Genomic DNA, 22,579 nt, shown 5'->3' on the forward strand with positions numbered 1-22,579 from the left:
GTATTTTGTAACTGTTTTTTGGATCTCTAATTCTTTTGTATGCACGCTTCTTAGACATTAAGCTGTCTTTGGCTCTTTTCTGCTGTAACACTGTAAATGTCCCCTCTGTGGGACTAATAAAGATATTGCAAAAACGTTGACGCATTTAAAAAAAAAAAAATTCTGCCATTGATGGTTTCTACCTGATTAAATGTACTTAGTTATTGACCCCTGTTAGTGTGCATGAGCGCTCACCAGGTGTGTATCTGGACTCTGTGGAGCCCCACCCCCCCAGCCTCAGGGAAGAGCTGTCCCAGCCGGAGGAGGCGGAGCTGGGCTTCTGGCTGGTGAGGCCAGGTGGAGGTCTGGAAGGAGCCGCCACAGCCAGCGCCTTGGGAGGCAGGGGGACCTTCCACAGCTCGTGGGCCAGGGAGGAGTTGGACACAGAACCGCCGCCGGGAGACCACTTCGACTCACTGGGTCTGGCTGCAGGGAGAGAGAGCCAAAGGGGATCAGTTTCACTAAACATCTTTCTTTTTAAAGGTCCCCTGTTATCAGGGGTGCACATAACTTGTACGCAGGTACGCGGCAAAAATCTGAATTGCGTAACGTCACTTGTGTCACTACGCGCCTTTGCGTACCTCAAAACAAAAACACATATTTCGTATACACGTGTTTCTTGTCAACAGTCAATGGAGTAAACTACTAGACATGTAAAAAGAAACAAAGACATTAAGCAGCTACGTTGCCGTTTCGCTCTCTTTGGACTTTCTGTGACTGACTGAACTGGGTGCTGGCCGAGTCGAACAGGACATAACCGACGGACCTGTGAAGCTTTACAGGAGGCAGAGGCTTAGATCACCGGACAACAGAGTTGGTCGCCGTGTGCACAGAGAGGGTTAACGTCGGTATGAACAACAGAATTGTGCCAAAACTCCACCAAATGGCTGCAGTGGGAGACTCCCCTGTGCACCCTCTGTGCCCCGCGCACACACTGGAGAACTGCACAAAATCAGCTGATCACAACGTTCACGCTCTGTGGTCGAGCTGCTGCAGTTTTATTTACACCAAAGTGGAGTAAAACACACAGCTGCAGACTCAATCAGGGTGTTAATGGAAGAGTTTGAAATCAGACAGAGGTGGAAGAAGTACTCAGATATTGTACTTGAGTAAAAGTAGAAGTACCAGAGTGTTACTCTGTTACAAGAAAAGTCCTGCATTCAAAATGTTACTCAAGTAAAATTAGAAAAGTATGATCATCAAAATATAGTTAAAGTACCAAAAGTAAAAGTAGTCATTGTGCAGATTGGTCCATTTCAGAATAATATATATGATATGTTTTGTAATGATTGATCATTAAAGTGTTCTCAAAGCTGGTAAAGGTGCAGCTAGTTTTACAAATTAGATCAAAGTCAAGTAAAGTACAAATATCTCAAAATTGTACTTAAGTAGAATACTTGAATAAGTGTACTTAGTAACTTCCCACATCTGAAATCAGATATGACTTCAAGTCATGTGATCATTTCTTAGTATTTGACCTTTCAACTTGGCCTCAGGAAATGCAAGGACTTCACAGTTTTGGCAACAAGTTTTGGAGAAAGCAAATCGGAGGCTTAAAAAGAGACAGGCAGGTGCATCTTCATCATCTTCATCATCTAGCATGCAAGAAGTGTAAATTGAGGACAGTGAAGGAGACACTGAGGAGGACCACGCTTCGTGTGGGGTGCGTACCAAACGCTGTCTCCTGGTACTCATCTGAGTAACTCACTAAAAAAGTGATGTGCACCCCTGTCTATTAAACTGTTTTTCATCAATATATTATAGGTCTCAGATATATACAGAACATGTCTCTGAAGTGTTTGGCTCTAAACACCAAACAAATCATTGCAGCATTACCCATAATCCACTCTGTTTCAGCCCTGTTTCCAAAGTGCTGATTCTCTGTCTGTTACTTTAGATGAAAACAAGGAGCCCCTCCCCACGCCCCTCTGAGAGAGACTTGGTTACAAAGAACACAATGGTGCTCTAGGAGGAGATTCAGGTGATAAGGTGGGGGGGGGGGGGGGGGGGGGGGTTTACAATGGAAAAAGCTGTATTACAAGAAGTGAAGCATACCTGAAGTGCTTTGTGCTGTACTGGTGAGGGAACCGCTGTGGCTGGAGGCACGAATGGATGACCAGGCACTGTTAGAAGGCATCGTGGTGTTCAGTGATGAGGATGGCCCTGCGAGACAGAGAGGGGAAAGTTAGCGCCTCTGAAAACATGTATGGTTTATAAACGCTTTACAATTTCATTATCTTTTTAAAAGCTAGACTGAAAATCACATTTCTTGCAAGTCAGGCAAATAAGGCCCTCGGAAATGGCACAGAGTGGTGCTTCTTTCTCCAAGACACAATCTTGGATCTGGCTTAAATACAATCTGCAGGTGAACGCTGTTATCTCAAACAGCAAAACAGACTGTGTTAGCTTGAAAGAAGCTTTCTTAACGTTTCGGACATTGTTTAATGCTAATGAAAGGAGAGAGAAGTAGATAAAAGATGAAATAAGAGATATAAAAATTGGTATTCTGTATTGAAACTAGGGCTGCACGATATTGGAAAAAACTGACATTGCGATATTTTGTCCCCCTGCGATATATATAGCGATATGAAAAAATACAGGAATTGTCCGCAAACCATCCTTTCTTGAACTTTAATGTTATACAATTGGTATTTTTTTAACGATATTTAGTTGAAGGATTTGAGGATGAAGGATTTTAGTCACGGACTTCTGGATCTTAAGTTATCAGAGCAACAAGCTGAGCTAGCTCGGTTATCCTGCTGTGATCTGATCAAGAATGGTTGTGATTGTTGAAATGCAATAAAAATGAAAAACAAAAAACAAAATAAAAAGCACTTACATACTAACAAAGGACTTAGATACTAACAAAGCACTTAGATATTAGCAAAGCACTTAGATACTAACAAAGCACTTAGATATTAGCAAAGCACTTAGATACTAACAAAGGACTTAGATACTAACAAAGCACTTAGATATTAGCAAAGCACTTAGATACTAACAAAGCACTTAGATACTAACAAAGCACTTAGATACTAGCAAAGCACTTAGATACTAGCAAAGCACTTAGATACTAACAAAGCACTTAGATACTAACAAAGCACTTAGATACTAGCAAAGCACTTAGATACTAGCAAAGCACTTAGATACTAGCAAAGCACTTAGATACTAGCAAAGCACTTAGATACTAGCAAAGCACTTAGATACTAGCAAAGCACTTAGATACTAGCAAAGCACTTAGATACTAGCAAAGCACTTAGATACACTTAGATACTAACAAAGCACTTAGATACTAGCAAAGCACTTAGATACTAACAAAGCACTTAGATACTAACAAAGCACTTAGATACTAGCAAAGCACTTAGATACTAACAAAGCACTTAGATACTAGCAAAGCACTTAGATACTAACAAAGCACTTAGATACTAACAAAGCACTTAGATACTAACAAAGGACTTAGATACTAACAAAGCACTTAGATACTAACAAAGCACTTAGATACTAGCAAAGCACTTAGATACTAGCAAAGCACTTAGATACTAACAAAGCACTTAGATACTAACAAAGCACTTAGATACTAGCAAAGCACTTAGATACTAGCAAAGCACTTAGATACTAGCAAAGCACTTAGATACTAGCAAAGCACTTAGATACTAGCAAAGCACTTAGATACTAGCAAAGCACTTAGATACTAGCAAAGCACTTAGATACTAGCAAAGCACTTAGATACTAGCAAAGCACTTAGATACACTTAGATACTAACAAAGCACTTAGATACTAGCAAAGCACTTAGATACTAACAAAGCACTTAGATACTAACAAAGCACTTAGATACTAGCAAAGCACTTAGATACTAACAAAGCACTTAGATACTAGCAAAGCACTTAGATACTAACAAAGCACTTAGATACTAACAAAGCACTTAGATACTAACAAAGGACTTAGATACTAACAAAGCACTTAGATACTAACAAAGGACTTAGATACTAACAAAGGACTTAGATACTAACAAAGCACTTAGATACTAACAAAGGACTTAGATACGAACAAAGCACTTAGATACTAACAAAGCACTTAGATACTAACAAAGCACTTAGATACTAACAAAGGACTTAGATACTAACAAAGCACTTAGATACTAACAAAGGACTTAGATACTAACAAAGCACTTAGATACTAACAAAGCACTTAGATACTAACAAAGCACTTAGATACTAACAAAGCACTTAGATACTAACAAAGCACTTAGATACTAACAAAGCACTTAGATACTAACAAAGGACTTAGATACTAACAAAGCACTTAGATACTAACAAAGGACTTAGATACTAACAAAGGACTTAGATACTAACAAAGCACTTAGATACTAACAAAGGACTTAGATACTAACAAAGCACTTCGATACTAGCAAAGGACTTAGATACTAACAAAGGACTTAGATACTAACAAAGCACTTAGATACTAACAAAGGACTTAGATACTAACAAAGGACTTAGATACTAACAAAGCACTTAGATACTAACAAAGGACTTAGATACTAACAAAGCACTTCGATACTAACAAAGCACTTAGATACTAACAAAGCACTTAGATACTAGCAAAGGACTTAGATACTAACAAAGCACTTCGATACTAACAAAGCACTTCGATACTAACAAAGCACTTAGATACTAACAAAGCACTTAGATACTAGCAAAGGACTTAGATACTAACAAAGCACTTAGATACTAAGAAAGCACTTAGATACTAACAAAGCACTTAGATACTAACAAAGGACTTAGATACTAACAAAGGACTGGCTTATCTAAAGCCAGTTGAGTAGCACTTGAAATGTTTTGGCTCTATGAAACCTGATGCACTTATATGATTCTGTTTTCTTCTAGTTTGTATCTTCTTGGTCGAATGTACTTATTGTAAGTCTCTTTGTATAAAAGCGTCATCTAAATGCATTGTGATTGGTGGTTTGCTGTGCATGCAGAGCCTGCATGTCACTCACTCAAGCACCCCTGACATGAGAGCCACGCAAGTTTTCCTTTTGTAGCAAATAGCAAAATAATTGTAACATGACGTGTTTGAGTTCATTTGCCTACTTAATATCCTCCTAAAAAAAGGAATATTGCTTATGCGCATAACGCGATGATCGTCAGCCTTATTTGAAACTCAACCCTACTTTGTGTTCATATCCGTCTTTCTGTTGTGCGTGTGCGTGCGTGTGTGTGCGTGTGTGCGTGTGTGTGTGTGTGTGTGTGTGTGTGTGTGTGTGTGTGTGTGTGTGTGTGTGTGTGTGTGTGTGTGTGTGTGTGTGTGTGTGTGTGTGTGTGTGTGTGTGTGTGTGTGTCCTACCGTTGTTCCTGTCCCTGAGGTGGTCTGTGTCGCGGACGGTGTTGATGGAGAGGTTGTTGATGACACTGCCGGGGGTCACATAAGGGTCGGTCTCAGGGTCAATGTTGGGGTAACCTTTCCAGGGCTCCCCGGGTCGGAACTCTGCAACAAGAAAAACACAGACGGGGATTAGAACATGTCAACGGGAACACTTTGTTTTTATTCGTTTGGTCCTAGAAAAGCCTGGGTGTTGTACCTGGGGGCCAGGCGACAGTGTTTCCAGGGGGCAGGGGGGAGTTGGCACGGGGTGGCCAGCCATCTCCCACCGAGCCCATTGATTGGCCGGGAGGACTCAGGGGAGACGGGCCAGGAGACAGGAAGTTGTAGAAGGGAGAATCCTCCAGACGCAGCCCAGACGACATAGCACCTGAGGGCGGAAACAAAGACATAGATCAGGATACACACACACACTCACACTCACAAAAACTCATTGGTTTGGTTATTCATATTCATGTCAGAAATCTTTATTCATCCCAGGGGGTAAATGTTTTTATGACAGTTTACATTAAGTGCATAACTCATATTTTACTGAAATGTATTTTAATGTTTAATGCTTTGAATCCAAACACCTTTTTGCCAAATTGCACCTCGAGTTTGTCGGGCAACTTTTTTTGCAATTGTTTCAACCCCAGAAGTTTGAGATTCATAGGTAGACCAGCCCCCCATAAAAAGAACTCTAATTGCACTTTCAATATCAACAAAACACAAGGTTTTTTTCTGTACCAGATTTGCTGTCCTGCTCCAGAGGGTCAGTAGACCAAAGTTTCTTCATTCTGGACTGGGGCGGCTCTTTGTAGCTCATAGCTCCACCGCCACTACCTCCACCAACACCCATGTCCAGGGGTACATTCATGTTAGAGTTCAAGCCTGAAAACAGAAAGGAGACACGAAATTCAGTCTCTCCATATTTAAAAACATAAAGAGTATAAAATAAAGGTAAATCAAGTCAAATATCGACTCCTCAATCAGGGGACATATACTGATTTAAAATGTTGCATTTATTATCAGCTAACGTACTTAAAGGGAAGTTGCTGAAGGATCCAAGAGAAGAAGCATCCTTCTGCATGTCAGGGGCATTGTGGGACATGTAGTTATCCATGTAGGGTTTGTGTGGTGGAGGCGGTTTCATCATGGAGGGGTCCAGGTGGCGAGGCGGCTGCATCATCGACGGAGACGAACCAATAGGACGAGTCTAAGGACAGGAAGTAAGGAAGTCAGACAAAACCAATACAAAAGAAAACATTGAGACACTTCTGGTTCATGAAACACAAATGATTAAATGTTGGTTTTAATGAAGCACATTTTTAAACAAACACACACCTGTTCACTGGGTCGTCCCACAGGCATGGGTCTATGGCTCTGAACTTTCTGCTGCAGCTGCTGCTGCTGCTGCTGCTGCTGCTGTTGTTGTTGCTGCTGTTGTTGTTGTTGTTGCTGCTGCTGCTGCTGCTGCTGCTGCTGCTGCTGCTGCTGCTGGAGGAGAAGACGCTGCAGGCCAACAAAAAAGTTGATAGTTGAAACATGTTGATAAAAGCAGTTTGCTGATGTTTCTGCATCTCTGGTTTGCTTTAAGTATGTTTTGTTCAGCAAGATAATATCCGTATCTATATCAACACCAATTTTAATTGTTGAAGTTTTAACACATTTCGGTGTTTTTGGACTTCTTTCTGAGTCACACTATACTGCGAGGCAACATTTCACAAGGCTCACTGCTGTATGGATTTGAGTGCAGATACAACATGTTTGTGTGGCTCTACCTGTAACTGGTTGATCTGGCTGAGCTGTGACAGCTGGTTGAGCTGGGAGAGTTGGTTGAGCACAGCGACCTGCTGAGGGCCGAACAGAGGGTTCAGACCTCCATTACCTCCCGGGTACTTCAACAGGGATGGAGGCACCTGAGCACAAAACAACATATTTGTTTAACAGGGTTCATACACTTTTTCACCAATGATTTTCAATGACTTTTCCATGATCTTTACCTAATTTTCCATGACCAAAAAAAGTACTCTTTCTCAGCGGTACCACTGAAAATGGTTTATTTTAACATGGAACAGGAAAATAAGGTCTGCATATGAAACATGTTGTGCCTATCTAAAACAAATCAAATGGTAGGCTTACTAGCTTCTACACGCTAAAGCAACTCAAATCTCTCACCAGCAGAATACCTCGTCAGATGCCATTTTACGTTTTATTACTATACGATATTTATTATTATTATTATAGTATTACTATTTCGGCGATTAGATAAAATATAAATTATATTTAATGCAACTTTAGTTACATTTCCATGACTTTTCCAAAACTTTGGGAGAAATATAGTTTTCCATAACCTTTCCAGGGCCTGGAATTAGCTTTTTGAATTTCCATGACTTTTCCAGGTTTTTAATGGCCGTAAGAACCCTGGTTTAAATGTATATAAAGGTCATTCACATTTTTGGATAAAACACAAATCAAACCACGGACAACATTTGAACTAATGAGCAGTAGATATATGCTATCTTAGAGAAAGCAGGTATGGTGTTTTACCTGAGGGGGCAGGATGGGTGGAGGCACTTGGTTGCGGAGGTTGGGTTGGGGGGGGATCTGCGACTGGGGGCCGCCTCGGCCCTGTGCTACGCTGCTGCCACCCATCATAGGGTTTACATTCTGAGAAGGGAGAAAACACACACAAGCAGAAGGTCAAACAACTTGCACAAACTGAAAATCAGAATACTTTGTTTGTTGTTTTGTGAACACAGGTTTCCAAGAAATTAAATATGAATTGCCAGATAAATGTGTGAACCCGCTAGAATACCATCGTGGAGTCTGAGGCTGAAGACCCATAAAACCAACACCCTGTTCCTCCTGCCACACTCACCTGCCGAGCGCCCCCAGGACTCAAGTGGGCGGGAGATGGCCCAGATTCGAGGCAGGTGAAAGGCTGAGCAGAATTGGAAGAGGAAAAGCTCATGCTTTGATTGGAGGAGGGCTCGTCAGGAGCAGCGTTATTGTAAGCAGAGGGGGAAACGGACAGCTGCAGAAGCAAGCCCAGGCGCACAGCAGACGGACAGCAAGCACAGAGGGACAGGAAGCAGGTCAGCAGCCAGAGAAGTGCAGAGAGGGAAGGAGAAAGGGAGGAAGAGAGTTAATTTTGCAGAAGAAGAAGAGAGAGAAGGAAGGAGGAAGGGATGACAGTGGGAAAAGAATAATGAGAAGGTGGCACCAAAAAGACATAAGATAAGAGACAAGCAGCTCTAATGGCGCTTTTCCACTGCAGCACGGTTTAAGCTTTACTTTTAATTTCCACTAGGGCTAGTTCCGGGCTGAATGTGCTAAACTAGTGACGTAAACACTCGACTGCTGAATGGTCAGAGAGAATCGCTGGCAAGGGGGCTACGACAAAATGAACATATTTTACCATATGTTTCAAAATGATGCCAAAGTAACAACATACTGATTCCGGTCTGCAGGCAGACGGCAGGCGAAAAACCTTTTAAAATGCGTGTTTTTCTGAATGGATATCGGATCGACCAGGCTAAGCTAACGTTGTATCTGCTCCGTCCACACTCACAACAACGGCCTACAGACATAAATAAACCAGCGACTGTATTCACCATGACAGACAGTCTGTGGTTTGTACTAGGGCTGTGCAATTAATCGTATTTTAATCGCGATTACGATTATGGCTTGTGACGATTATGAAAACAGCATAATTGACGAAATACGATTATTTTTGCTGGGTGCGCTTTCGCCCCTCCCTAAGAGCCCACTCGGCCACGTGGGAGTGACATGTGTTGTGAGTGTTCAGCGCGAGCGAAGATGTCAGAACAAGAGCAGCAACTCGTTAAAAAGAAGGGTCGCAGGGAGATTCCCAGTCGATCGCGAGATGTGTCTAAACATAGAACAACAATATTTTGTTTTATCGTTAATGTCCTGTAACATAATCTTCATGTGCCAGAATAATGCACTTGAACGCATCGAAGCTTTGTGATTGGCCGTCGTGACCCCATGTGTCGGGGAGTGGCTGGTGGGCAGTGGGCATAGTTCGCTGACGTTGTCCGTGTCAACAGGAGTGACAGTCTGCACGCACACAAGACCGCAATTATGGCAGAAGCAAAAAAGCCCAAAATATATAATTTTCACTCCGAGTGGGAGGATGATTATTTTGTTATCTATTCCAATTCAAAGTCCATCTGTCTCATCTGCAGTGCGAGCGTGGCTTTATCGAATAAGGGTAATTTAGGAGCGGCATTTCAAAACTGCACAAACGCTACGAGACAGAATTCCCTCCTAATTCTTCCAAAAGGGGAGGGGCCTAAAAGGACAGCTAAATGCACAACAGTCCATTTTCTCCAGGCCCAAAAACAAGAGCAAGGCTGCAGTGCTTATTGTAGAAAAAATGGTATAAGAATGCAAACCTTAAGATCTGTTCTGTTTACATTGATTATAGTCTATTATCAATTCAGGTTAAGAAACTAGTGTTGCTTGCATCCTATTTTAAAGGCATTTCTTTTTATACTCTAATAAAATGCAACAAAAAAAGGGTTTGATTCGATTAATTTTGTCTTTTTTATTGCACTTTGGCAGCAGATTCCTGTGTAGCTTCAGATCTGTGGCAAAGAAAGGGTTCAGAGTCTTTTCTTTTTTTCCTGTGTCATATGTGGCAGCACTGCCACAAGTTCCTCTTCAGAGAGGGTCCTCAGTGCAGGTGGCAATATTCTCACCTGCCAGCGCTCATCTCTGAAACCAGACTATGTAAACAGGCTGGTGTTTCTTGCAAAAAGCCCGACCAGCATTTGCCATGGTGGTCAAAACATTTTTATTTGGTCTTAAATTGTAGTTCAACATTTATTTCCTGTTACTTCTGGACCATGACGGTGGGCCAGCCTTCAACGTTTAACTGAGTGGAATATGTGGAATATGTTTTACCAAAATGTTGGCTATGTTAAGGAGTTTTCAGTAGGTTGTGACAGTGCACTGCAACATATTTGATTTATTTGTATTTATCATATTAATATATGTTTGGTATAATTTTGGAAGTGCGCTCCAACATTTTTTTTGATCTTGTTTATTGGTAAAATATTATTTGTTTTAGAGTTCAATAAATGGTCAATGAATAATCCTCAAAATAATCGTGATATCAATTATTGACCCAAATAATCGTGATTATGATTTTTGCCATGATCGCACAGCCCTAGTTTGTACTTGTTTAACTTTTGTCTAGTTTCTGGACAGATATGATCAGCTGTGAGCTCTGAGGGCTAACATTGAAGATGACCTCAGCGTTGCTCCGCCCGCCGAACAGCCGATCGCCTACCAAGGCCTAACCATACCGTACTAAGCCGTGCGAGGCCCTGCAGTGGAGAAGCGCCATCAGAGGAAGAGAAGCAAGCCAAACAAACCTAGGGCAGCTATTTAAGGGGATGACTCCATTGTATAATTACAAATCACTTTTAAAAGTTCTTTTTTTTTTAATAACAATCAAGCATATTTAATTTGCTGTTATTGATTAGAAATGATATATTCTTAATAAGAAATCCTAATGATGAGATACAACATGCTCACATCCCTTTCTGTAGTCCACAATGCAGTACGTGAGAACCCCCACTGGGGGGCAGCACAGGGCTGAGAGACGGCAGAGAGACTCAGCTACCTTAAGATCACCACAATGGCAGAGAGTATTATTTAACCTTTAACTGGTAAAGTTACTTTTACGTAGTAGTTCAAAATAGCTAGATTTAGCTAAAACTGTGCACATTTTGGTTCTTGACTGCAAGAAACTGACTGCAAATAAAATTGTCTGTTCATTATTTTAAAACTAAGTTTTGTTTCCTTGTTTAAATACATACAAAGGAGTTTGTATCTTCATGGTTGAATGCACTTATTGTAAGCTGCTTTGAATACAATTATTAGCTAAATGTATCTAATGTAGAGCATATTTACAACTCATTCATTGTTGCTACAACCCCCTTTTTGTATTTGAGCTTGGTGAAACACAGCTGCTGTGTTCCTGAGATCCTTACCCCCAGCCCCATTCGTACACCACGGTAACTTTGATGTTTCTGCATACCTTGTCATAGTAAGAGCCGCGGTCCATGGGAGAGTCCTTGTGGAGCTGGTGGCGAGACCCGGGGTTCTTCCCCATCCCTCCGTTGTAGTCTCCCATGCCGCCCATGTCCATACGCTTGTCCTGCACCATGCCTGCTCCCGTTTTCATGGAGTCGTCAGGAGAGTCTCTCTGCATGATGGGAAAATGGATTCGAAAAGACCAAAGATGAATACAATCGCTGCTTAAAAAATATTTTAACAGCCATTTTTCTTAATATATGCTGAATTTAAAAGTAAATGAGAGGCAACAGAAGAATCATTAGAAACAGGACTTACAGAGAAGTTCATACTGTTGAACTGGTTGACGAACGGCCTCATCCAGGGCTCATCCTGTTTGTTGACTGGTTTGTTCATCTGAAACATAGTAAGACAAATAACCAATGGTTAAACTGGCTGCTAATGCTTCCAGTGTCTTCAAGTGTTTCCGAAGGGGAAAAAAGATATGATAATTTCAGAAAGAAAATAAAATCCATTCTGCAAAATAAAGACGACGTCTACAATTACTTTACAAAGGATGTGCTTTTTAATATCAGGTGTTCTGTGAGAGTAGGGATCTATGTTTTCATGCTACAGACGCGCTAATTCGATGTCAACGTACTTTGCTGGACACTTTATGCTTGTAGCTCCAGGTGTTTTGGTCGTGGGATCTGTTGTCCTGTTGGCTGTTGCTCCACATGCCGATCTCCACCTCCTCTTCCTGGTCCCAGCTGTTGCCCTCCCCTCCTCCCCACGTCTCCATGGGCTTTGGACCTGGAGCTACTAAGAAGGAAAGGACAGAGGAAGAAAGTGAACACCAACGAGAGATTGTAAACATTGCTGTTGGAAAACTAAAAAGATGGATGACTGGCGACTGTAATAGAAATACTTAATCAGGGTATATGCAGGAATCCTGAGGTCAAATTTAATACCTTTTAAGACCTTTTTTAAGACCCTTTCCATACATCTTAAGACCTCATCGCAACTTTGAGTTCTAACCGGTTACATTGGCAACACACTTTACCTCACATTTACTGTATTGATTGTAAGATAGCAAAACTAAACAGAGTGCAGACAGACCACTGAAGCCTCCTCTCCACATGAACTTCAACCTCTCTGTGAAGGTCAGGTCTGGCACATAGGACGATGCTCTGACGTCATCACCCTCACACATTTGTCATATGTTTACAAAAAAGGATATATATGTTAAGACTTTTCTCGTTCTTAATATAGACTATATTAGGGTCGATATGTGTTGACTTTACTTTAAAATAGCAGATCTCTGTGACCGGATATAGTTTGGCTTAGACCCCGGCCCCACACGGTAAAACGCATACGCAAGCGCAAAAAAGGCTTCCGTTCACACGCATTCGATTCATTAACGTGTCCGTTCACACTAGACCGCTGCAAATGCTGGAAACGATGTAGTACATATGTCAGGCCTGTAAGTGGCGCTGCTGCCGCCCAAAATACACCAAAAGCAGCGAAGAAGACCCCGGAGCATGGTTGCCATGGTTGCCCTTCTGTTTATTCTCCGCGGTGGACGGCGTGTTCTCCTGCTGTATCTCTCAGGTAGTCCACCAGCAGATGAAAAACACCCACCTCTCCGCCTCTTCCAAGGAACGAGGGGACCGTGCGGCAGAGTTTCCGTAAAAAAAATGTTCCGCCGGTCAACATGTCCGTTAAAGTTTAAATCTTCCGTACAAAATTTGAAAAGTGCCGGTCAGAGGTCTTCTTTGTTATTTATTGAGCTTTAAAACAAATTGATAACGACTCTGTTCTCTGTATAATAATATAATAATATTTAATAAACGGTGACTGCCTCTCTTTTCCTCCCCCTCTTCTGACAGCCCAGCAGCAGCAGGAGACGTGGGGAGAGGGAGGCGGGCTCTTTCATCGTTATCAGAAAATGATCATATAGGGCACACACGGAGCCGTTGGACCCCCAGAGCGTTGCGTATGCCGGTTTACCCACCTTGGGACCCGTTACCGTAGTCGTTACACAAAGCGGAGCAAGGCAACGAAACTTAAAATAATAAGCAACATTTTACGGCGCGCTATGCATGGGGCCGCCTTGGGGGGTTTCCCGACATGTCGTTTCAGTAAATTAAAGGGTGTTTCATGTTGTCGTTGCTGTGAACCTTCTTAATACCTTGGAAAATGCCGTTTAATACTTTTTAATAGCCTTAATTTTCGCTAAATTGATTTATCAACTTTTAATACTTTTTAAGACCCCGCGGACCCCCTGTTAATGACTCCAAATAAATGCTTAAAACAAAGAAGGTGTGCTCCTACCAGGCTTGTGCTGTCCGCTCCATCCAGGCGCAGCGGAGTCTCTCTTATCTCGGCCGGGCTCCTCCCAGGTGGAGTTGGTCTCCATGGGTTTCCCCCAGGCAGACGTCCCGTTGTCCACTTTTACAGGTGGAGGAGCGGGAGGCTCCCACGTCGAGGACTCCTTCTTCTTGGCGTACGGCTCACCCCAACCTGGAGGCGAAGAGGGCAGTACCCGTTAGAACAAGGGTTCCCAACCTTTTTACCCAAGAGCCCCCCCAAATGACTCCTGTTGGAAGTATATATATATATATATATATATATATATATATATATATATATATATATATATATATATATACACATACACACACACACACGATTATGGTGCTATTTCTTAACAATATCTGTAAAACCAATTTGTTTTGTTGAACCTGCAGGCTGGGATATCATTGCAGCTCCACTATACTTTATTAAAAATTGTCTTTTTAAAATCATGTTTGGCCAAATATTGTGCTTCCTGCGATTTGAACATTGTACTAGTCCATATTTTGATTTACATAGCATTTGGATTTATTTTGCAGACCCACTCCCCACATCTCATTAACAATGCTGCTGCAAGTTGACATCGTTAGTTTCCTGCTGGAATCAGAGAACAGAGCCCTGCTCCTGTCTCTGGGGAACACGGCGTTAACTTGTTTATATAAGTGTTGTTTACCAACTCTTTTGTGTGCACGGACCCCTGTGCACCCTAAAAATGTGCGCGTTAGAAAGTCTCCCGTTTCAGCTGACAACTCAGACGTGCTCCAGAAAGCATTTCGGGAGATGCCAGGGATACCTCCCCGTAAAAATAGGACATATCACGGGGCGGCCTCAGGCTCCAGTGTCCCTCATGTGACCGGGCATGCTCCAACACAAGTACTCGCACATGACAACAAAAAGAAACATGCACACTGAGCTAAACATACATGCAGTAGCACATTTGCTGCACACTTAAAACAGGAGTACGTACGCGTTTGTACAGATGCAAACACACATCAATAGATAAACAGTAACCTTAAACTGAAGTTGTAAAGACTTTAAAAAATATTATTTCTAAAAAGAGAATCGGCGTTCAAGTACAATTTTACATTTGCTTAGATTCTTTTAAGTTCTTTACTCTAGTAACACATCTGTAAATATATATAAAATGTTATCAGCCTAATTTCCCTTACATATTTTTCTATTAAAAGGATAGTGTGTTTGTCTTCATTTATTTTTTTAAAATGTAAATCTACATCCTGGTCCTTTCTCTCGTTACAGTCGCGAGCTGCTCTGCTCTGCCCCGCCCTTCCCAGTTTGCTGCTCCAGTTAGCTCACTCGACAGCAACCTCAAATAACCCCAACCCCCCCCCCTCCCCCCTTTCAACAGAATCGCTGTCTTACTCATTTTACTCTTCCCCGTCTAACACTGGAACTACTCCTATTACCAAGCCAAGACCACCTCCTCTGCTGCTTATTGCTCCCCTTTTTATCAAACCAAACAAAAGCCAGTGTTTCTACAGCAAGCCAGAATTGGCGGGTGAAAGAGAAAAAAAGGGAGGTGGAAAAAAACGAGAAGAGAAAAATCGATGCTCTTAGCATTCCAAAGGGATGACTCAACCAGCTTTACAAAGAGCCTTCAACATAGACAACACCGTAGGGAGACGGGGGAGAGTGTCTGTACGAGATTGTTTTTTGTCTCCATGTACTGTGCAGATTGTATATGCTATTGAATACATATCTGAATCCACAACTTTTAATTGTTTGTACTGTCCAAATCCTTTTAAAACCAGCTGTCTCAAAAAGAGAGTGGGTGGAAATTGGGGATTTTTATTCTATTCAAGGCTGCACCATTCAGACACTCGTACCATTTCAGATACTCGCTGATGTCCGAGCATTTTTACATGAATCTCAATATTGCTCAAAGTAAAACATCTGTAATCTGCATGCTAATCCACCCACAGTCAGTGCATGTTATCTGAGGTGTGCATTTGAGAGTGTGCAAAACCAAGGAAGCAATTGAAAGGCTGTCATTCAAGTGTGCAGCGATTAAAGTATCCCTGCAGGCTAACAACCACTGAAACGTGTAATGACAAAACATTTGGTAATTTGGCTGCAACATCTAGTCGGGGAAAACACGAGAAGGTCTGGCTCAGCCATTTTAGAATAGTACACAAGTGCATGATGGGTGTAAAAAAATGTTGTGCGTAACACCACACCTTTTTGTGATTTCATAGTTGTGTTAACGATTGAAACTAAGGAGTTTAAGTTTTGGTTGTTCAATACCTTTTATTCTATGTAACGCATAGATTAATAATGCATATGGATACAAATAACAGCTGATTCATTTGGCTTCATCTGGCTTCTACCTGCGCTGTGTCAAACATACAGGTGTGAACTGTACGTGCCTTAAAAATCTGTGCATACATATTTTTATTCTATTCAAGGCTGCACCATTCAGACACTCGTACCATTTCAGATACTCGCTGATTTCCTAGCATTTTTACATGAACCTCAATATTGCTCAAAGTAAAACATCTGTAATCTGCATGCTAACCCACCCACAGTCAGTGCATGTTATCTGAGGTGTGCATTTGAGAGTGTGCAAAACTAAGGAAGCAATTGAAAGGCTGTCATTCAAGTGTGCAGCGATGACCCACTCCTACCTCTGACAAATTCAGGTTCGAATGGGGACCTTTCTCCCTGTGTGTGCCTCTCCACCTCTGTTTCCTACTTGTTACTTGCTACCCTTTTCCCTCAACCTATCCTAAGGGAGTGCATGTATGTAGACACGTTAGTTTAGCTGCTATAGGCTTGGACTGTTGGGGGGGGGGGGGGGCACCTTACTCTGTCTTTCTGGCTGTTTGTACCTGTGTACTCTCATGTTCCGATTAACCCAGCTTCCCCCAAATCTCTTTTTTGTGTCCATATCTACGAAGGGATCCTGAGTGGAGGCTAATCCTGTTGCTGTGGTCGTGTGTCCTGGGTCCTCTATCCTGAGCACTGGATCTGAGTCCTGGACTTCGAGTCGTGGCTGAACCTGTCTCTGCGGTCCTGCCAGACTCTCACCATACTACTTCCCTGATGGCTCCCACAGGATTGCTGACATCCATCTTCTTATTATAGACACATGCATTTCCAAACATTTGGTCTACCTATGTTGTAAATGTATTATCTTTTCGATTTACACACGGCGGCATCTATTGCACGTCTGTCCGTCCTGGGAGAGGGATCCCTCCTCTGTTGCTCTCCCTGAGGTTTCTCCCATGTTCCCCTTTAAACTGTGGGTTATCTCTGGAAGTGTTTCCTTGTACGATGTGAGGGTCTAAGGACAGAGGGTCTAAGGACAGAGGGTGTCGTATTTTCATACTGATATTCTGTACACACTGTGAAGTCCACTGAGACAAATGCGATATTGGGCTATATAAATAAACATTGATTGATTGATTGATTAAACTTACTATTACAGCTTTTGTCCTGGGCCATAGGCTGCACGGGCGGAGGAGGATGCATGACGCTGCGAGGCGGGTGGGGCTGGTGCTGAGGGGGCTGACTCGCAGCCTCATGCTCTGATTGTCTGGTCTTGCTCCACATGTTGCCGGCTCCAACGCCATGTTTAGCGGCTGGGAAAAGAGTTAAATCAAGTCAATAAGAGGTTTGAGCTTTAAATGATTTAGACTCTGAAAAGCACTTTTTGAAGGGATTCCTAGTGTGCTCAGTGTTTACCTGGTTCTCCCCAAGCTGCTGTCCCATCATCGATCTCATTCCTTCTGCGAACAGACTCAGGAGAAGGCTCTTCCCACCCAGATGAAGTTTCCTCCTTCTGAACTGCTGTGGGAATTGGGCCTCCTTGCCAGCCTGATGGAAGAAAACACAAAAAGTGAGCCATCAGCTGCGTATCCTCCCACTTACCAATTCTGTTTTGGTGCCCTATGGCCTTTTCTAAAGATTAGTTTTAACATAGTATACATTTCTCAAATGTAAATCCCAACATTTCAGTCTTCTTTAAATGTTGTTGTCCATTTAGTATGAACTTACATTGTATCACTTGAAAGGTCCGTAAACTATACATAAACTAAACAGGTATATTTAGACTTGCTTATAAACAAAAAGATAGGATTCTTGATTTAAAAAGGAGATTCTGATCGGATGAATACTCAAGATAAGTACCTGCGGGCTTGGTGGGGGGTGGATTGCCTCGGGACATGTTGGCTTCAGGAGCTTTCCCCCACTCGTTGGAGGGCTTTGGATTTTGCTCACCCCAGTTCTGGTTGTTCTTTGTGGGCTCGACCCAGCCCTGGTTGTGACCCTGAGGGTTGGGTTTCTGAGGGTTTGAGTCGCCCCAGTTAGAGCCTGGGTTCAGAGTGCTCCGTTCTGGAGTATTTGATCCTCCGCCGCCCGCCCAGGTGTTGCCGCCGCTGCTGCTGCTGGTGTTGGTTCGGCTCTGCTCGCTCCAACATCCGGAGCCTGAGCGGTTGCTGTCGCTATCCCTCTCCCGCCCCTCCCAGTGGTTGTTGCCTCCTGCTCTGGGTCCATCTCCACCGTGACCCCAGCCCTCCCTTCCATGTCCACTCTGCGAACCCCAGCCTTGCTGCTGCGGTTTGGGCGCATTAGTCCAGGTATTGGATCTAACAAATAAATACAAAAAGATCAGTTACTCAATTAGGCGTCACATTAAACTTGCTTCAAACTATATTACTGTGTTGTTAAAATCAGTATTTCGGAAATGTCCAATCATCAATTACCTGTCGTCTTTGTTGGTGTTATTGCTCCAAGTGTTACTGTTGTTGTTGCCACCCTTGTAGCCGGATCCATCGTTCCAGCTGCTCTGCCCACCTCCTCCGTTTGCTGGGGCTTTATTGTCCCAACTTGAGTTTTGTCGCTCGCCCCAGCCAGAGCCTCCTGGACCTGGACCTGGACCTGAGTTGCCCGGCCCACCACCCCAACCTGCAAGCAAACCAAAAGGGAAGTCAATCTTTTGCCGACTTTTTTGTGTGTAATTGTGATCTTACTTTAATGTTTATTAAAATCTATAAAATATATCCACACAAAAGTTTAATTATCATGATTTTCCTACCTCCGGAGGTCTGGGAGGGAGCTGCCGGTGTTGCTGTGCCCCATCCGGGGCCTCCGCTGCTTTGCTTTCTTTCGTCACCTCTAGGAACTTGTCTATTAACGGGAGAGTTGACATCCCAGGAGGTGTTCTGTCGAACGGGTGTCTGTCCCCATCCAGTGTTGGAAAGGACTCTCGGGTCCACGTCGACCGGGGGCACAGCTGATACTACTGGATCAGGAGGGATAACCGTTCTGTGGATTCCCCCTTTTGACTGGTCTCTGTCGGCGCTGGATCGGCCTCCGGAGCTCTCTCCACTTCCCTCACTTCCTCCAGTGCGGCCCCAGCCTCCAGTGACGCTCCCTGAGGCGTGACTTCCTCCTACTCCTACTCCCCCTCCTACTCCCCCTCCTCCTCCTCCTCCTCCTCCTCCTACTCCCATGGCGTCATCCTCCAAGCTCTTCCAGCCATTGTTGGCAGAGCTTCCTTTATGACTTCCAGCATCTGATTGGTTGATACCAGGAGCTGTCGTTCCCCATTCTCCATTCGGCATCTTGTTGTTGGATGTGGTAGAGGACGATGAGGAAGAGGAAGAAGACGCGCTGCTCCCCCAGGGCCGGGGTATCCCTGCTGGAGGGCCCATCGTAGTTTGGTTCCCATTTCCTGGCGTTTGGCCTGCAGAGCCTTGGATTTGATTACCCCAGGAGTTGCTCTGAGGCTGGTTTGGGTTATTGGTAGGCCCCTGGTCCCAGTGTGGGGCCCCAGTGTTATTGTGGTTATTATTACTCTTGTAAGCAGCAGTAGAGGATATTTGGGGGTTCCCGGCCTGCATTAAGGCAGGGTTTTGTGGGTTCACAGTGTCTGCATTTAGGGGGCCCTTTTCACCAGGGTAGGTAGTTGCGCCCCAAGGCGTACCGAAGGTCCCAGGACCTCCCAGCTCTCCTTTGGGGTGCTGGGTGGCTGATATGGGGTTTCCATTCGCCAGCGGACCCACGTTCCCTCCTCCAATAGAGCCCCAGGAACAATCCCCGCTGAGTTGGGGTGAGGCTGTAGAGTTTGGTGGACTAGAGGTCATTGTGGCGTTAGTAGTAGTAGTAGTAGTATTCATCATAGTGTTATTTGGTCCATTGGATTCAGTGTTAAGGTTGGTCGGCTGTAGGCCACCATTTGCACTGTTGCTGCTTCCTAACACCTTGCTGCTTGCTGTACCATTATTCGCCTCGGTGTCTTCCATCATACTGCTGTTGTTGGGAGCTGCCATGCCGCCCCAGCCAAGAATGGGGCCCTGCTGGGGAGCTATACCCAGTTTCATCCCCTGAGCCTGAGGAGCCCTTTGGCCCTGGGACACTGGGCTTGGATTCTGTGGCCAGGCACCGTGGTTGGCATTTGGGTTTAAAGTGTTTGGGTTCAACCCTCCATTGGTGCAGGGGGTGCTTCCTCCAGAGATCATGTTGCTGCCCCAGACACCACTGTTATTGACGGGCTTGTTGTGGTTGCCCATGTTATTGCTGCCAATACTGCTGGACCCAGCCGCGGAGTAGTGGGAGGACCCGGTGAGGTTATTATTTCCGTTATTTGCACCGCCGATGCCTCCCATCCCTCCGCCGATTATCTGACGACTGTTGCCGTTGCTGTCTCCGTTCACCGAAACGCCGACCATCATGTCGGAAGTCACCATAGAGGAGGGAGAAGAAGCTGTAGAAGACACAGAGGAAGGAGCATTTGCTGACATCATCATCACTGTCGTCACAGCGGCGAGGTTTTTCTCCGAGCCGATCGAGGAGCTAGAATCTGCGTCCATGCATTCTGACGCCAACTCTGGGTCCGATCCTGACCCACAGCCAGAAGAGGAAGAAGACGAGGAGCAAGAGAACGAGGAAGAAGACGGAGGCCAGACGGAAGAGTTGGTTGAAGAAGGGTTGTTGGGTTTGTCGGTGCTTCCGTCCACTAGGACTTTGCCCCAGTTGGTGTTGCCGTCACCGCTGCAGGGAGAGCCAGAGGACCAGGGGGAAGGCTCATACTGCGAGTCCAAGCCAGGGTGCTCCAGACCTGCAGAGAGGAAGGGTGGACATGGCAGGGGATAGGCTTAGAAAAACATTTCAAATCAAAATCAAGCAATTACCAAAGGTGCAGATTCATCACGGTCAATCAAATGTTGGGATAGTCAAATGTACTTTATTAAATGAAACAACCGATGTGGTTCGAAATTCGCCTCATTCACAGTGGCTGTCATTTTTCTATTTCCTCCAACTTTCAGATACCCAACTGTTCTGGATTTGATCAGTGCCAGGGCTGAGCCTGGACACAGCTGCCACCATTTTGTCACCACAGCGGGACCCAGAAGCATGCCAAAGCTATAAACTAGGATCCAGAGAGGGCAGCCGACAACCATCAGCGGGAGAGGGGAGATGGCAATTGTGAGTGAAATAGCAGGAGGAAGTGACACCAGCTGAAATGAACTCTGTTTAATCCTTGATATGTTTCCTGATACAATACCACTGTCTGAGAGCATGTGCATTCAGACTTGGCATGTCTCTAAAATTAGACTCCAGAGAACACTTATGATCTGCTACTTGTGATTTTGCTTTCAGGGCCATTATGAACACACTCAGTTCTGACTCAAGTGCCTGCATTTTCAGAGCTTCAGCGGCCCTCCGTGCTGTGCCTTCATTATTTGCCGCATCTTCGTAACTCAAACTGCATTTGTGCAGTGGGAGCCCATTCGCTGTGGTAATTAATGAATGAACATTTTCACAAGGATACTGGTTTAATGTGAAGGAATTATTATTAATGTGCAAGACTAAGATAAAGAGACTAAATCGATTTTTTTTAAAGCAATATTTGTAAAGGAGGATGTCTTAAAAACGATTTGGTCTTTTTTTTTTTTTTATGGCTTGAAAACAAACATGAGCTTTGCAATCAGCTAGTTTGTGAGCCAACCTTATCATACTTTTCCTATGAAGATTTAAAAAAAAAAGGCCAGCAAGGCCAGGGCATTGGCTCTGACGAGGCTCAAAGCAGCTCAGCTCCATTTTATTTGAATACTCAGGGTCTATGCAGGAATCCTGAAGTCAGATGTAAGACCTTTTAAGACCTTTTTTAAGACCCTTTCCATACATTTTAAGACCTCATCGCCACTTGGAGTTTTAACCGGTTACCTTGGCGACACACTTTACCTCACATTGACTATATACAGTATTGATTGTCCTCCCTCCTTATCTTCCAACCATTTGGACGCAGACCTGCATTTCCCCATAACGATGTTGTTTAACAACCGGCGTAAACGGAGCTTCGCGCTATCAAGCAGTGAGCGTGAGATGTCCTGTTCAGATGACGTCAAATCCAACGGGATGCCATAAATAAAGTACACAGAATCACACTACACACCTACGCAATGATTACATTCAGGCAGACTGTAGAATACAACCTCTTTGGACCATTTATATACTTATTGAAAACAAGCTACAAAATGTAATACCTTGGAAAATGCCGTTTAACACTTTTGAATAGCCTTCATTTTCGCCAAATTGATTTATCAACTTTTAATACTTTTTAAGACCCCGCGGACACCCTGTATGTTTCTGTTCAGATCTCTTATCTTGTTTGCTTGCAAAGTCTCCTCTTGCACCCTTTCCACACCCACTTTCATCTCTCTATCAGTTTCTCTGATAAGCCTGGAAAAATGCATCTGGGTTTACCTAGTCTGCCGATCACAAAGCAGAGAGAGCCATAGGAAGACATTGGGAGGAAGGA

General features: G+C 43.7%; 1 protein-coding gene across 7 annotated transcripts in view; it reads right to left on the minus strand.

Moving 5' to 3' along the window:
- The window catches only part of LOC307017304 (trinucleotide repeat-containing gene 6A protein-like), a 44,135-nt gene that overhangs the window by 3,097 nt on the left and 18,459 nt on the right, over window positions 1-22,579 (minus strand). For 4 of the 7 annotated variants that reach the window (XM_079646856.1, XM_079646854.1, XM_079646860.1 and 1 more), the window contains 19 exons: window positions 18,851-20,875; window positions 18,519-18,720; window positions 17,944-18,401; window positions 17,500-17,631; window positions 17,235-17,396; window positions 13,777-13,965; window positions 12,104-12,264; window positions 11,782-11,859; window positions 11,468-11,635; window positions 8,276-8,431; window positions 7,945-8,064; window positions 7,176-7,313; window positions 6,739-6,906; window positions 6,436-6,610; window positions 6,142-6,285; window positions 5,615-5,785; window positions 5,380-5,520; window positions 2,095-2,202; window positions 235-465 (listed from right to left, as the gene is read on the minus strand). In XM_079646856.1, coding sequence (XP_079502982.1) covers window positions 235-465; window positions 2,095-2,202; window positions 5,380-5,520; window positions 5,615-5,785; window positions 6,142-6,285; window positions 6,436-6,610; window positions 6,739-6,906; window positions 7,176-7,313; window positions 7,945-8,064; window positions 8,276-8,431; window positions 11,468-11,635; window positions 11,782-11,859; window positions 12,104-12,264; window positions 13,777-13,965; window positions 17,235-17,396; window positions 17,500-17,631; window positions 17,944-18,401; window positions 18,519-18,720; window positions 18,851-20,875 — 5,127 coding nt within the window. The remainder of the gene's footprint in view (window positions 1-234; window positions 466-2,094; window positions 2,203-5,379; window positions 5,521-5,614; window positions 5,786-6,141; window positions 6,286-6,435; window positions 6,611-6,738; window positions 6,907-7,175; window positions 7,314-7,944; window positions 8,065-8,275; window positions 8,432-11,467; window positions 11,636-11,781; window positions 11,860-12,103; window positions 12,265-13,776; window positions 13,966-17,234; window positions 17,397-17,499; window positions 17,632-17,943; window positions 18,402-18,518; window positions 18,721-18,850; window positions 20,876-22,579) is intronic. The other 3 variants (XM_079646857.1, XM_079646859.1, XM_079646858.1) reach the window with 3 other exon arrangements.

The sequence above is a fragment of the Notothenia rossii genome (genome assembly GCF_949606895.1).
Source record: "Notothenia rossii genome assembly, chromosome: 8".
NCBI lineage: Eukaryota > Metazoa > Chordata > Actinopteri > Perciformes > Nototheniidae > Notothenia > Notothenia rossii.